This window comes from Rattus norvegicus, chromosome 18 (genome assembly GCF_021556685.1).
Source record: "Rattus norvegicus strain SHRSP/BbbUtx chromosome 18, alternate assembly SHRSP_T2T, whole genome shotgun sequence".
In the NCBI taxonomy this organism is placed as follows: domain Eukaryota; kingdom Metazoa; phylum Chordata; class Mammalia; order Rodentia; family Muridae; genus Rattus; species Rattus norvegicus.
In genome coordinates, this window is record NC_141551.1 from 71,158,581 (window position 1) to 71,175,000 (window position 16,420).

General features: G+C 52.7%; 1 protein-coding gene across 19 annotated transcripts in view; it reads right to left on the reverse strand.

Annotated features, from left to right (window-relative positions):
- The window catches only part of Ctif (cap binding complex dependent translation initiation factor), a 271,222-nt gene that overhangs the window by 76,800 nt on the left and 178,002 nt on the right, over positions 1 to 16,420 (reverse strand). For 5 of the 19 annotated variants that reach the window (NM_001108891.2, XM_087593243.1, XM_087593242.1 and 2 more), the window contains 2 exon segments: positions 13,536 to 13,835; positions 15,407 to 15,893. In NM_001108891.2, coding sequence (NP_001102361.2) covers positions 13,536 to 13,835; positions 15,407 to 15,893 — 787 coding nt within the window. 19 annotated transcript variants of the gene reach the window in all.

The following is a 16,420-nucleotide window of genomic DNA, read 5'->3' on the forward strand; positions in this document are numbered from 1 at the left end:
TGGTCCCCACGGCCCTTGATGGAGGGTTTGATCCACGCTCAGTCTAAGGTTTTGTGATGGAGTCTTGGGGTGCCAGAGTCATCGTCACATGGTTTCAACCCATGTGGGACAAGTTCAGGGTGCCAAGTGCAGGGGGGAGGGGCGACTGTAGGCAAGTGAGGCCCGCCTTGCAGGCTGGTGCCCCCTGCAGGCTGTTCTGTTCACCTAGGCCTGCCTCCAAAGGATGTGTGGCCAAAGCAGGTCAGACAAGGTGGGTATGTGGGAAAATGAATGAATGGTAAGAGAGCCAGCCAGAGTTGCAGACCTGCCCAGCTGGTGATGTTGGAGATGGAGTCTTGTCTCTACTGGCCCGGGAGTAGGAAGGCTTTGGAATATGCTCCAAGGGACCTTTGACACCATCTCTAACTTCCTTACTTTATATGGGTGAAGAAGCCCCTGGAAGGGTACAAAGACTGGCTGATACTATTTATTCTATTTCAGCAAGGTGAGTCTTGCACCTTTTACATTTCAGGGTCCTTCCTCCAGTGCTGACTTCTGAACCCTGATCCTGGTAGTCTGACAAGTGCACCCTGAGGAAGTGCATCTGACTTCCCATCCCTAATGTGTCTGAGGCTATCCCCACCCCTGACCTGCAACTGACCCTCACAAGCTCCAGGCATTAGGGGTTGGTGAGTGGTGGTCCGAGGGCCTGGGACCCATGGACAGAACTCACCCAGGCTTTCATTTTTGTCATAGGTACACAGGATGGCAGGGGCGGCTAGGCAAGGGGCTGGCTCTAGACTTCTAGTCTCCTCAGGATTCCTCTAGGGAGCTCAGAAACTATGATCTGGGGGTGGGGAGGAGCTTCTCCACAGGAGGCAAGGCCAGCTTAGTGGACCTAGGAGGATGCCAGGCTCTTGATGCCACCTGCTAAGTGAAACCCTGGGGTTTGGACCCCTCCCCTGAGTCTGACCTGGGTCTCAGATGAGCAGCCTGCCCTGCCTACCCTCCGATACTGCTTGAGGCCTGAGGTTGGCAGGAAACTCACAACATCTGAGGTAGAAGTCTTGAGTTTTGGATTAAAATGCAGCCTTGGCCTGGAATCGTGGGAAGCTGGCGCCAGCAGGGTCATGGCCTGGCTGGGCAGCGTCTCCCCTGCCAACCCACCAGGCTAGACACACCTCCCCAATGGCCTTCCCCTACCCCAACGGACTCCTCTAGCATGTCAGCCTTAGCTTTGACCCTAGCCTCCTTCCTTGCTTTGGGGCTACCTCCCCTCACCCCCTATAGCTCTGTTCCTCCTCTGATGTTTCTACATCGAGTGCCACACTGAGTGCTACCCTGAGTGCTTGGCCCAGCTGGTAGAGAACAGTGAGCTCCTCCCTCCCCTCAGTGCAAGTTTAACAATGAAGAGCTTGGACTCCAGCTGGGCCTCTACACTTAGACCGTCTAAGAGCTGTCTCTGTGGCTGTGTCAACCCCAAATCTCTGTGTGCATGTGGCCCTGGGCTTGTGTGAGCATCTGTGAAAGGATGGGTCTCTCCTCCAGGGAGACAGGAACATGTGTTAGGGGATTTTCAGAAATCTCTTCTTGGTAGGCGGGAAGGGTGAGCCTTTGGAGAACACAGCAAGAGCCACGGGAGTTTTTCCCTACAGGGAGCAATGAGACGGGCATCAAGATTCCAGCTGACTGAAGTGGACGGTTAGGGGGCTGCAGGGTCTGATGGGGCCACACTGGGGTCAGGGGAAGGTGGCTGGCACCTGGCTGTTCTGGCCATCCCTACAAGTTGTAAGTAGGTCATTGGGAGGGAAGTGTCTGTGGCTCAGAAGGCTAAATTCAAAGGACTCTGCCTCTAAGCCCACTTTAGAGATATTATTCTAGTCAGATGGGTTTTGTTTTGAGGCAAGGTCTCACTATGTAGCCCAGGCTAGCTCCAAATCCATCGGTCTCCCTGTCTCAGCCTCCTCAATTCTGGGAGGACATGCACCGCCATGCCTGGCCACATTTTTCTTTGGACATCTAGAGTAACATGGCAACTGATATCTAGCAGAACCCACAGTAGGTGAGAATTCTGTATGCACAGTGCCAAATGCACCTGGAATTATTCAATACACACATTCCATGACTGTCCAGGAACTTTTGCAGGAGCAGGGTCATCTCCAAATACCACCCAAGCTACACATTCTTATTGTGCTAGCCTTGCTTAGCTGATGAGAGCATGACGGTGTTGTGGTATAGTAGCCTGCAGGCCCTTTCTTCACAGGCCTGGATATGTGCACAGATGCTCTGAAGTATGCCTGGTCCCTGCAGGGCCCTGTCAAGATAGTGGTCATTTGGGGGACATGGGTGGCCATCCCAAGAGGGCACTGTTTTTTCCATGAGCATGACTGTCCCAATGGTTCAAACTCACTTAACGCATAGCTCATTCTCTTATTTGGGGCTTGCCTGGAGACAAGACACACAGAGAGTGTCTGGGCACACAGAGGGTCAAATAATACTTCCTGAGGGTGGCTCCCTGTCTAATGGGACACGCGTCCTTTTCCCCGGAGACCAGGGTAGAATCAGGGTGGGGAAGGGACTAGTAAAGCACTGGCCTGTTTCTCTCTGAAGACTCTCAACTCCTACCCAAGTTCTGGTCCCCTGGAAAGGGTTTTAAAGCTGAGGGCTCGGTGCTGGGCAGCAAGGGATGGGGACAGAGAGCTGTGCAAGAGCCTGTATCTTGATCTTGGTTTCCTAGGACTTGGTTAGCACAACAGGTTCCTGTGCCTGTCAGCCCGCTTCTTGGTGGCATATTACCTTCTCCCCAGGACAGAGGTGAGCCCATGTTGGAGGAAACATTACAGGATTATCACTCCCCTAGTGCTCTCTAGGTGGGAGTCACGGAGGTAAAGATGATGCATGCGGTGCTTTGGTGCCCACTGCGCTCCTGGCCTCTTGGAGCCTTCTTTAGGGAGCTGGGCTGGCCCTTGATTATGTATAGGGGCCCCATTTATCTAGGATACAGCCCGCAAACAGTGAGCACAGAGACTCTTGTAGCATTGAGTCAGCATTCCTGTTCCCTAGGCAACAAGTTATCCTGTCTTTCTCTCCTTCTGACTCCGCTCTCTTCTCCATCCACTCTTGTCCACTCACTTCCTGATCGGGGCTGTGGCTGGAGGTTCAGAGTCTCTGCCTGGCCGCCTCTCACAGGTGGCCAGAGGGCTGTCTGCGTGAGGTCTACTCTAGAACGCAGGTTCGACGCCCTTGGCTGGGGAAGTCTGCTTCTATGGCCTTCATGGCCTTTCCGGGTCTACTGGGGCTCTTGCTGAGGGCTAGAAAACCGATTTACATTTCCTGCCCTGGCCAGCTGTCTACACAGCTTCTAGCTCCTGGGACTGAGACTACATGCCGGGGCCAAGGAGTGCACTCCCAGGGGGCTTAGGAGTAAAGTCTACATGAAGTTTAGATTTTGGCAGGGAGAGTGGCGACCTCTGCATGCTTCCTTCACAGTCAATTCCGCAGCCCCTCAGAACTCTTGGATCGGGGCTGGCAAGATGGTACAGGGGATAAAGGTGACTGCTGCCAAAGCTGATAACTGAGATCAATCCCAAGGACCCACAAAGTGGAAGGGGAGAACTAACCACTGAAAGTAGTTCTCTGGCCTTCGCAATAATACTATGGCATGCATAGATACAACACACACACACACACACACACACACACACACACACACACACACACACACACACACACATACTCTCTCTCTAAATATAACACTAGTTATTTTTATCAAACAAACGCAATACAACTGATCATTAAAGTAAGCTGCCTATAAGCACAGTGTCCTATAACCATCACATCTGTAGTAATTCTCTGGGCTGCTGGTCTCTCATCTATGAGTGAGTTGAACTGGGAAACCTATATAGAAGCCACAGGTCTCTACTGGCCTATGGTTTTAAAATGAATTCTGAAACTCTACAGCTCAAGAGCCTATACCAGCTCCTAGCTCATAATTAAACCCCTTTGCCGCTCCATTCCCTATCTGGATCACCTTACAGACTCTTCTGTTCTCAGCTTGACTCCAGGGAAGGTGGTACCCTCTCTTCTCCCTCACATAATTCTGTTGCATCTTGAGTCACAACGTTCCCTCCATGAAGAATGTCCAGAGAACCATCTGGCAGTTCTTCAAAAAAGTTAAACATAAAATTTCCACATGACCCAGTGGCTCTACCTCTAGATAGTTATCCCCAAGAATCAAATCAGGAATTCTGGTCCTTCCACATCCACGCCTATAGCAATATTAATCCTATTGCTATAGCAAACAGTAACAGTAAAACCAACCAACCAATGAACAAAACCGCAAACAAACCAAGTGCCCAGGGATGGAGGAACACAATATGGCACGCACGTACAAGAACGTACTAGTCAGCCTTTAAAAAGAGGAAGTCTGACACAGGCTACCACACGAGTGAAGTTTAAAACCGTTGTACTGTGTGAGGTGAAGTAGACTCAGAAATGTGGTGTGCATAATTCCGTGTGTGTGTGTGTGTGTGTGTGTGTGCATTCGTGCGTGCCTGTGTGTGTGCACAGGTATATGTGTGGTCTAGTGTAGGGAACCCTTGGAGGGACTGGGGGGGATGTGGCAGGGGGATGGGGGCTACTGCCTGATGAGAACAGTGCCTAGGTTCGGTGTGACGGGGAGGTTGCCTGGCACTGTGGTGTCCTTGGTGCTGCTGCTGAGCCGGTGCCTTACAAGTGGTTCATGTGGTCGATGTTGTCCGTGACCCATGTTGAAAAAAAAATAACAATACGGGGGGGCCTCTTTTCTTCTCTCCAAAACCATGTCCTCCTCTTGGCTTTGGTCTGCTTGGTTCCCTGACCAGGGTTCTCGCTTAGGGCTCAGCTGTCCCCTTAATGTTCCAAGTTCTTTCAGTCGCTAAGGACCTGGTGGGACCCAGGAGAGGGTCTCACAATAACAACTATTGCATCCTCTTTCAAAAGGGAGACCCTTCCCTTCAGGACATGGCTCCCCGGCTCTATGGTGGCTAGTTAAGGGTGGCCAGGAGCCTTGGTGGGTAGCCAGGGCCAGGCTAGGGAGCAGTTACATAACCTGCAGGGAGATTTTTTCCACTGGGCAGTTGGTGCCAGCTTTCCAGTGGTGGCGCACCAGGTAGAGGCGCCCTGTCTGGGGTGGCGGTGCCCAGGCAGGGCCGAGATGCGCTGATCTGGAGTTGCTTAGCATAGCTCGGATTCCCAGCGGCTGCCTGGGGCAGGTGGTGGGAAGGGATCTGCTGTCTCCTGCCTGCCTGGCTGGGGGAAGGAGCAGCAGCGGGAGGAGGTGCTGGGGGTGGGGTGGGGTGGGGTGGGTGAACTGCCAGCCAGCCAGGGGTGACCCTCTGGGGCCTGGGACACCCGAACCACCTTCTCCGATAACCCACTTATCTGCCGGACCTGCCTGGCAGCCTCAGACAGGGATGCTTCTGGCCAAGTTCTCTCAGGGGATTTAGCAGGGAAAACAGAGCCGGGGTGGGAGGTGAGGATGTGCAAGGAAGAGGAGGTGGCCAGGCCAGGGACACGGGTATTGATGAAACAGTGCCTGACCAGGAAAAGCTCCCTGGGCCCAGTGACTTGAAAAACAGAACACCGTGTGCTCCTCCTCATCGGTGGCAGGCACCTGACTGCCATCTATTTTGTCTACCCAAGGCTGCTCTGTCCTACTGTAACAGCAAGAGCAACTACTACAATGATGGGTGTCAGGACATTCCTAATTCTCTGTACCAAAAACACAAGCTTCAGCTAGGAAGAGCTTAAACAAATCTAATCATTGAGGGGGGCACAGTTGCCAGATCGAGGGCAGATGGGATTACATGGTGAAACCCCAGGTCAAACACAGACAAAACAAAACAGAAAGGGTTTGACCCAGGTGATGTTTGGGGTGGGGGTCTCTGACCTAGAGACTGGGGTGGCTGGAAGGGAAAAGCCATCAATTCCTCAGACCTCTCCTAAGTTCATTGTCTACTAAGTGCCCATCAACTGTGTTACCCCATACTGAATCTGCATGGAATCTCAAGCCTGGTGGCCTTTGCTTGGAGAGAGTCAGGCTTTCTGTTCTCTCAGTCCTCTGTACCTGTGGGGCAGTCACTGCTGTGGGCCTAGATCTGAGCTGAGGGCTGTCGGTCCCTTCACTTTTTCTGTCTTTATCATATCCCGGAGGGCTTTTCCAGGGCAGAAAACCAGGTACCAAGAAGGGGTTGAACACTTAGGTTCAGCAAAGGAGGCAGCAGGAATCCCCACCACAGTCTTGTGCTCCCAGGGTCTTAGCCCCAGCTCCCACAGAAGTCCTGCCTAGAGACCTGGGATTCAAAGGGTACCTATTTGTTCCATGTGGCCTGGTTTTGTTTGGTTTGAGGCAGTGTGCTGCTGCCCTGTTGTCCAGACTGGCTTGGACTTTATTATGTAACCCGGGCTGTCCTCAGACTCTCAACCCTCTTCCTTCCCTCTCCCAGGTGCTCCGACTATAAGCTCGTGTCAGCAAGCTGACTGTCCGACTCGTGTTTTAACGCTCAGGTCATCAGTTGCTCTGCCCCGCTGAGCACCGCCGAGTTCCACAGCCTCAGACTCCGTGCTTCGAGAACTCACCTTGTCCTTATTCTACCTCCTCAACTGAACAGACAGACAGATCTGGCCTAAACACTGACCTCTCTCCTTGAATGAGTACCTGAGACCTGGCTGGTTTCAACTTGATAAGGAGACAAGAGAGTCTGTCATGAACCGACACATACACCCGGCCTACCAGAGGATGTGGTATACAGCAGGTGCTCCATAAGGTTGGGAGGAGACATATACCATTGGGAAAAAGCAAATAAAACCCACCCACTCCCTTGAAAGGACAGACGAGGCACTTGTAGGAAGGTACATGGTTCTGACCAACTCTGGCTCCAGCATGGCTAAGACTGGGCATGGAGACAGGCATCCGTCCCCTCTCCCAGGCGGGGACCCAGCCTGCCACAGACTCTGCAGAGGACCAAGCTCCTGTGACCACCAGTCTCTTGGGATCCATGAGGCAAGCTCGCCGTGGGCTGCCAATGAGTATACCAGCTTTGCATGCCCTTCCCTACGCTTGGCTTTCAGCATGGACATTGACTGCTCCTGAGGGTTCTCAGAGGCCAGACTTTGAGAAAATGAGACCCTCTGTGGGCCTGGGAAACCACCTCTGTGGCCTGCCCGTGGGGAAGAGCTGGCACTGCCCTGTGTCCTGTCCCTGCTGGCTCCAGCAGCCTTGGAGGCGAATGTGTGTGCAGTGATGGTCCAAGGCTCCTGCCCCAGCTCTGGAGTGTTCAGAACAATGCACTTCTTTCCTGGGCATGCCCAGCCAAGCCAGCATTAATATTAGTTTACATGCTTGCAGTGCACATGGGCTCAGTTGTGGGTGTGGCAGCAAGCAGGGCAGGGAGGGACAGAGTGTAAAGAGGTGACATGGACTGGGGTGCAAAGGAGTGTTCTCTTGGGTAGACTTGCCCTACCAAAGTCTGGGGGGCAGAGGCAACCATGCCCTTCCCTAGGTCTATTCTTTACAGTCCCCATAGATGGCTTCGTGGAGTAGACATTTCCAAGCTCCCAGTCCTTGTCCTACTTGGGTAATGGGAATGGGAGCTAGGAGCCCAGGCGGCTGGAGTTATGACTTTGCTAAACTACTTTGTGTGTGTGTGTGTGTGTGTGTGTGTGTGTGTCTGTGTGTCTGTGTGTGTGTGTCTGTGTGTGTGTCTGTGTGTGTTTGGGGGAAGCCACTTGAGAAATCTCACACAGGAGTGGGCTTCTGCCCCCAAACTCAATGCTCTATCACTTTCCAGGGCAATGAGGCATTTTCTGAGCATCTGCTGTGTCCTAGCCACGATGCCAAAAGCCTGCGAAGGGTAACAGCCAGCGCTCTTGCCCTTGAGAAGTCTACAGATCAGAAGGGCTCCACTCCGGAGCTATGGTCTGCCTTGCCCTTTCTTCTTCTGTCGGATAGGAGACTTGCGAACACTGGACTTAAGATAGAGGGAACGGTTCTAGATTTTTCAGGGACCAAGAGAGTCAGAGGGTGGGAGAGCTCTCTCTTACAATCAGTTAAAGGAACGGCCTGGGTCTTTCACCTAAACCTGTGAGTTGGGGTCAGGACAGAGGTGTGACTGAAAGAAAGCAGGCTAGGGGTAGGGTCTGCATGTACTTCTATGGGATGTGATAGGGAATATATACAATCTTTGGGGCTTAAGACAGGATTTTTATTTCCTGATAAGGACAGCCAGATCAGAGGATCTGACCAATCCTTACAGAGCTAAAGGCATTCCCGGAGACCCCATAGAGTTATATCATCCAATGGAGTCTCTCTGTATCAAAGGCCCAAATGCAATGCTGAACAGTGATCTGGCCAGAAGCTCTGAGTGCCCATTCTCGGGCTGAGATCAGCTTTTTGAGAGACTATATTCTAGAAGGTACCGGTGGACGGCAATTTATTTTGAAATCTGGCCAAGTGCCAAACTCCGATTTTGAGTTGCCTTTGCACCACAAGCCTGCTGTGTTTATGACTTGGTCTAGATGAAGAGGTTCCCCCCACCCCCTTTCAAGAAAAAAAAAAGGGTATCACATCCTTCTGTTAGATGTGTTGTTAGCAACGGTTGCTAGGGAGAGTTGGGTTCAGTTACAGGCACACTGATGCCTGCTCTAATAATACTTCTCTCTGCATAGCTCAGATGCAGACACCTCTTGGCTAAACAGGGCACACACATTTCAACAGACGAGGGCTTGAACTTGTACTACCCAAGCAGCTCTGGGCAAAAGAGCTCTCTCTAAGCTCAAGGGTAAGGCGGAGGGCGGTGACCAGGCAGTACTGGGTGGAGGGGGCTCAAGCCTTTGATTCCTGTCATTCCTGAGGTCCCATAAAAAGAGGCACACTCATTCTTCCTTCCCCATGAAATCGGAGCCTTCACTCTCCCCAGGATTGCACCGCAATTCCCTGATGAGCATCAAGGGAGCTTTTCTGGTTGCTTGGGCCTGGGATAGCCTTGCAGTCTCTAAGAAGAGGAAACAGTCAATGTGTAGAAGCTGGCTAGTTTGGCACATGGAGGATCTGGGAGCCTCACAGGCAGGGTAGAGCCACAGAGCTAACCAACTCTAGTGAGCGGCCCAGTCAGCACTGGGGGTGAGAGTGAGACCCTTCTCCTAAAACACATAATGGCCATGCCAACAAATGGCAGAGGACAAGAAGAAACAGGAAGGTGTGAGCAGGGCTGGAGGGACCCTGTGGGAGAGGAGTAGAGGGTCTCTCCTCTTTCCAGGGTAGGGGAGTCTCAGGATGTCAAAGAACAGTGTAACAAAGGGCATGGAGCCCAGCTCCTCACAGAAGGGAAACGAGTTTGAAAACGAGTTATCAATGGCTAAGGCTTCTCTCTCCTGTGTCTCCACCAGCCCGGTGTGAGTCCTCCACATCGATTAGCAAGGAGCCTAGCCCCTGAGAAATAAGTTTTAGCTGGTGCCAGGGGCTACTTGGTGAGGGACAAGGGTGAGATGCTCCTGCTGTCTCTGGGCCTTCTTCCTGACAGTGGTGTCCACTTTACATGGCCCAGTGAGTTCTTTACGACATGGCGTCCAGGTCTATGCCGGGACCTGAGGAGGACCCGGGGGCAAAGCCATAGCTCTCCATGAGATTCGAAAAGACCATGGCTGAGAGGCTCTGTTGTACAGAACAGAGGTCTGAAGTGGAGCATTCTCAGGCTGGAGAGCCACGTTGCTAAGAGTCTGTTGCCTTGCTTACCCAGACATTAAAGTGACCCTTCCCTTATAAACTATCCAATGCCTCTGAAAAGCGTGGTTCAGACCAGCCTGGCAGCATCCTACAGGTTTGATGGGAATACAGAGTGATAATGAAGACCATAGGCATACAATAGACATTGAGGAAGGAGTCACTTAAATAGAATTTTGAGTACTTACAAGCACACTACTAAGCACTATAAGAAGGGACCCCTATCTAAGGTAAAGACGGGAGCCAGTTCAGATGTAAAAACTGACTGATTTTGAACTGTGGAATTGGTGATGGGGTTCCTCTGAGGCCTCTGGGAGGGATTCACGAGGGAAATTGGTGTTTCCAGGTTTCTTGACATGGCGATGGAGAGAGTCTATATGGGGAGGACCTATGATTATCTTTCGCACCCCATTTTCTACTTTTTTTGGGTGCCGAAGCCCAACCTGGCAGGAGTCTTGGACTCCTTATGCAGTACTCACCACATTCAAGGTCGCCCCTCTCCCTGCCATGTTGCCAAAGCCCATGTGGCAAGAGCGCTCGGCCAGGGAGGACCACATCCAGAGACAGCTGCCCGGAGGGGTGTGCACAGGGCACTTCACCCCTGGTCCCTTTGCAGCCCATGTCACTAAGCTGGGCCTCAGAGCCCGTATGGCAGCCATGTCAGACACTAGGACAACTGGCTCAGAGCCTGCCGGGCTGCACGTGGTTCTGGCCGGGGATCCAGAGTCAAGTGGGATTGAGCAGGCAGAGATCAGGAACTTCGGGGAGAAAGAAGGGAGGGAGGGGCTCTGTGGGTGGTGAAGACTGATTTCCTTAGAGGTGTGAAGAGGGAACGTGGGTCGTAGGTCTGTTGGCTCCTCTGATTGGGTGGCAAGTGGCACTGAAGGGCCTGCCTGCCTTGGTTGCAGGGAGAAATGGCGGGGCCTGAAGAGGCTCAAGCACATGAGCGAGCTTCCTCTCAGCCCTGTAACTAGGGATCCGTGGGTACTCAGGCACCTTACCCAGCACCGCTAAGATATCCCTCTATGAGTCCAAAGGGCTTTAGACAATCTTACCAGAGGCTCAAGTGTCAAGCGAAGCCTCTGGTTCTACCCTCCAGACGGCTCCCACATTGGCTCACAGGAAGCTGGCTGTGGGGATGGCCTACAAGAGGAGCCACAAACCCTCCAATCAGGCACAGGCCTGTTTCCACTAGTGTGGGCCACCAGAAGGATGCACCTTTAGAGCTTATAACTCCAGTCTTGTTTGCCAAGAATGGGGCTCCATTCTTGACTGGGAGAAGAGAGGTGGAAGTTTCTGGAGCCTTCCTCTCGCAATAACCATTGCTCCATGGCTGTGACCTGTCAGCACTGGCCCCAAGCACAGAGACACAGAGTTGCACACAGCAGCGATGGTGACTGCCTGTCAGAGCCCAGCGAAGTGGAACTTTGTCACTGTGGGTTCCTGTGGTTGCTAGATGGAGTTCCTGCCTTTGCTATATACGTTTAAACCCTTGGCTCCAAAGTTACTGCCTGGTGTCCTTGGATACCCAGTCAGTGCTAGTCATGTGACAGAACAGGGAGACAGGTGCTGGGGCAGAGAAGGACGAAATGCTGCAGAAAACAGAGAGTGAGAGACTCTGGCAACTTTTCCAGGGGAGTGGCGTCCGTCTGAGTTTGAGTGGCCTGGCAGTGGGCTGAGTGTTGGGTAGAAGAGAAGTGACTTCTAAACAAGATGTAGGGGTTTGCTCACTAGAGTGCAGCTGGAGGCTCAGCCCGGCTGTAGGGTGGTGGTGGGGACCAGGGGGGCAGGATGTGAGCATCCCTGAGACAAGCTGGTCTGGGCTGGTCATAAAGTCACTCACATCTTTGAGTGACAATGTGAGGAAGGGCGGTTTGCAAGGACGGGAGAACCTGACTGCCTTGGAAGCAGTAAGAAAAGGGGCAGCTCACGGGGGTCACTAGATCTCATTCACAAGGCCCTGACTGCTACCTGGACCAGGTCTAGCCTCTGACTCTCAAGCATTCAGTTCAGTGTTTGGTCTCCCCCAGTGCCCACCCTACTGTGCCCCAGCACACTTACTACACATGGGCACGTTAGCTAGGGCACACAGTAGGACTTCACTAACTTAAATTGCTGTTGGGTTCTTGCCGTGGCTTCTTGAAGAAATAACCCATCTTGGGGGTCGTCTCTGGCAGACAGTTCTTATTTCCTGGGTGCCACAGGCCTGTGTGCCTGTCTGCTGTGGGGCTGAATGGATTGCTGGCAGCTGGCAGCCATGATCTAGAACTTACACTCCACTTCTGGCCCTTCTCAGGAAAAAAAAATCCCCAAACCAAGCCTGAGACCAGTCCTGCCCTTGACTCCCCCCGTGCCTGGCGATGCATGGCAGACGGGGCCTCTCCTGCCTGTTTGTCACCCTCTCCACTCTCCCAGGACATTCCGGCCTGCGAGGAACATGCCGATGTGCAAATCCCTCAGGTAATGCGGGAATTCATCACCAGGGGAGCATGGGCGATCCAGGAATGGCAACCTGATCAGAGCCTGGAGCTGGCGAGAAGCTTGAGGCTGGCCAGGGAGGCTCAGGTTGCAGACAGTGAGACGCTCGCAGAAGAGGACAGGCAGGCATGGGGCCTAGAGCACCCCAGGCAGGTGGGCCAGCAGGGATCTCCCCTCTGCTTTTAGGGACAGCACTGCAAACCACGAAGCAGGTGGCCAGGTGCCCTGAGTACATCTGTCATCCAAGTTAATTACGAGGGGACTCTCAGAGGCGGCACTGGTAGGACAATTGGGCATATGGTCACCATGACCGCTGGCGGTCCCTTTAGCTCTGTCCCCTGCTTCCCAAGGAATTGCTTTACCAGCTAGACCCGATGACACAATTTGTATCCAAACTGGGCTCTGTTGTGTAAAGTAACAGGAAAGACATTTCTCCCACCCAGAGTCTCCAAAAGTGGCCTTCGGGCCTGATATGGTCACCATGTCATTCTCCACTGTCATATCTTCCCCGATGCCACCAGATCTGGGGTCAGCAGCCAACTGTTAGCATACACAACAGGTACTGATATAACGGTACTGATATAACCCACACTTACTACACATTCACCTGTGGGGCTGTGGTTAGATACGGGCACACACTCATTACACACTCGCCTATGGGACTAAGGTTAGACACTGGTCTGGGGCAGACAGCAGTAAGAGGATTAGGGGAAGCTCTCTGGAGGGAAAGGGAGATTGGGTGGGAAGGTACCAGGCAGCAAGAAAATCTTGGATCGCCACACTTTCTTAATACTTTGGAATTCAGTGCATCAACAGACAGACTGTCCTCATTCTGTCCCACAAGGCTTTGCCTTCCCTGCTCTCCCAAGAGTATAACCATCAAGCTTTGGAGGGTTGTCCTTAGGGAGGAGGAGGAGAAAAAGGAGAAGGGAGAAGTTGGGAGGCCAGGGAGAAGGAGGAGGAAGAGACCGGTCCAGGAGCAAGTTCATGACCGCACAGACACGCAGAGGTCAAAGCCCAGGGCCAATTGCCAGCCTCTTATCATGAAAATAGAAAGAGAGAGAGGGCGGTTGAACAAAAAGCACCTATAAAATTATATTGGTCCTTCGTAACCATGGAGCACTCACATAAACACACCCAAATCCAGCCGCTCATCTCTCACCCCTCGATGCCTGCTTATTTTCTATAATTAATCAGGCAGGGGAGGAAGGGACTTGGGAGAAGTTCAACCACCACCAGAACTCACAGCCCTCTCTCTAGCAATAACCCTGGTCGGAGGGGCAGGGGAGCGGAGCGGCAGCTGTCGGTGTCCGGTTACCTGGAGCATGTTGAGGAGCAGGCTCCGGAACTTGGTCCCCTCGACCATGAAGAGGGCCATCTTGTCGCAGAGCTTGGCGGCCGTGAAGGCGAAGCTGCGGTCTGACACGGCCTTCTGGTAGATGGTCCGCACGATCTCTCCCAGCATCTCCTCGGAGTTGGTGGAGTTCTGCGCTTCCTCCATGAAGGAGGTGAGCTTGGCGTCCACGTCACTGCTGTTATTCCTCATGCTGTTCAGGATCTCCGTCAGCCTGTCCATCTTGTTTGGCTGAGGGTTGCTGGCCTCTACTGCTACTTCGTCCTGGGGGGTATGGGGGACACATAAAACACACCTCAGTGGAGCTGAAGTCTCAGTGGGATTCGGGATGTCCTGAAGGAAGAAGGGAGAGCCAGAGAGAAGGGTGTAAGGGAGTGCAACTCTCACAAGAGACCCTCACGCCACACTGCTTTGCAGACCTTTTTCCTCAGCTGCTCTGATGCCCCAGGGTTGACATCGTGAGTTCTAGCCCTTTACCCGGGATTCTCACATACACGTTTCTCCCCGTGTAGCCATTTAACCTAGAAATGACTTTGTGGGGGGATTATCAAAGATGAAGGAAGATGATGAAGAGAAAACTGGGTCAAAGAGAGAATGAGGTGAGGGAGAGAGCAAGCTGGGGTTGAGTAGGATCCAGAACATGTCTGGTGGTCCTGGGCGTGGCCTGGATGTAGCCGCTGGGTGTCTGCTCTCAATGGATGGACCGCTGTGTTCTGAGGTGAACGGCTCCGTGTGGACTTGGCCCTGGCTTAGCATCCCATGCTGCCTCGGCTAGCTGTCCCTATGCACACAAATACTGGACATTAAGATCTTTCAATGTGGGCTGGAGAGATGGCTCAGAGGTTAAGAGCACTGACTGCTCTTCCAGAAGTCCTGAGTTCAAATCCCAGCAACCACATGGTGGCTCACAACCATCTGTAATGGGATCAGATGCCCTCTTCTGATGTGTCAGCAATAGTGTGTTCATATACATAAAAATAAATAAATAAATCTTAAAAAAAAAGATCTTTCAATGTGGTGTCCAAATGGCTGGTGCTTCTTGAGGAAAATTAACAATGCCTCCCACCCCTCAAAAACAAAACAAAACAAAACAAAAACAAAAACAAAAAAACCCAACCCCTTTATGCCTTAGGAGAGTGGCCAGTAACTGGGGTAAGACCATAGAATAGAAAGGCAGAAAATGTCGTGAGGTTATCTCAAACCATATGCACCTAAACAGAACAGAACTATGGCCCAACCTTGCCGACCCTCTGTTCTTAACTTGGGAGCTCTGTATGGACGTAAGGCTCCATCTCCAGCTCTCTGTGACCCTGCACACTGTGTGTGTGGGTGGGGGAGGGCGGGGGGGTCCTTCTCTGAGCCACCTTTCCCTTGGGGTGACATGGGGACACTGCAAGAACACTGGAGTCTCTTCTTACCATGAAGGGTCAAGGTGCACAAACAGCTGCTCTCCCACTCGGAAACTGAGTGGCACGTGAGGTTGGGGTCAGAAGCGACTACTTTTTTTCTAGTCCCCTCTAGACCACTTCTTCAGGGAAAGTTAGACTCCCTGAGCAGGGCTGATAGGACCCAGCTCCTTGCCCCATGACATTTAGTGTCACCAACACCTCTTGTAGGGCAGAGGTGACAGAGAGGTGCAATTATAGCTGCTCTGGGCTTTGCCCATAACAATGACAACCTGGTGTGCACTGAGCCACAGAAGCCTTTCTTCCCTTTAGAGAGGAGCCCCTGTCCTGACCCATGAGGCTCCACCACCAAAGCCCACCCATCCAAGTGCCTACCTCTCAGCTGTCCTCCCGTGTGCAAGAGAACAAAGAAAATTCAATTACTGGTACCTTTTCTTTCAGCCTTCGCCTCAGCCTGTCTTTGGAAGACTGGAGCAGGGTGATTTTGGGCCGCTCCCCAAGACGCTCGGGAAGAGCAGTGTCTTTTTGCTTTGTCTCAGCCTCTGAACCCCCTGGCAGCTGAGGGGTTGGCCTCTCGGAAGCTGTTGGGGTCAGAGTGTCAGGGCTGCAGGGGGGCTCAAGGCCACTGTGTCCGGTGTCCCCTGGGCCGTCTTCAAGTTTGGGGTTCTCAACGGTCACGGTCTCTTTGGCGTTGCGGTGGCTGCCCGCTTCTCCCTTGTCTCCTGGCGGATGCTTCATGTTGCCGTGATGCCAGCGTCGGTTCTGGCTGTAGCCGTGGTGTGTGGGCCTCCCTGAGGGGTGGGGCCCTGAGCCCCCCTGGTAAGATTTCTGGTGGTCCCTGTTGTGTTTGGCACTGCCTGGCTGATGGTCACCATGCTGTTGGGGCTTGTTCCCTCCTGGAGGTCTTTGCTGCCGTCTACAAAGAAGAGCAGAGAGGTAGAGAAGAGGGGTTACCCAGTGAATTGGTAGGGTCCCTTCATCCAAACACTGGAGCAGGAGATCAGAGCCTGGGTCATTAGTCATTCCGACACTTATCCCGACCCTCCCATGAGCCATCAGAGAGCAAGGAGGCCAAGCTTTCTCTAAAATGCATCGTTTAATCCGTGTCACACGACGTGCCAGTGTATGTAATCTGGAACAAATATCTGAAAGGACCAACAGAAGGTGTGGTGAGGCCCCCTCCTCCAGCTTTGCCCCCTGAAAGCAGCATTATCTGATAATATTCATGAGTCGAAGCTCTCACTCCATTCTTCGGAAGGTGTCTTTCTGGAGCCAACTGGGATTTTAAAGATATGAGGTTGCCAGGGTGCGTGCCCCTTAATCCAAGCTAACTCGGGTCCTTGTAACGAGAAACACACACACACACACACACACACACACACACACACACACACACACACACACACAAGAAGTGAGGTCTCAGGAGAACCCCGCTGAGCTGAC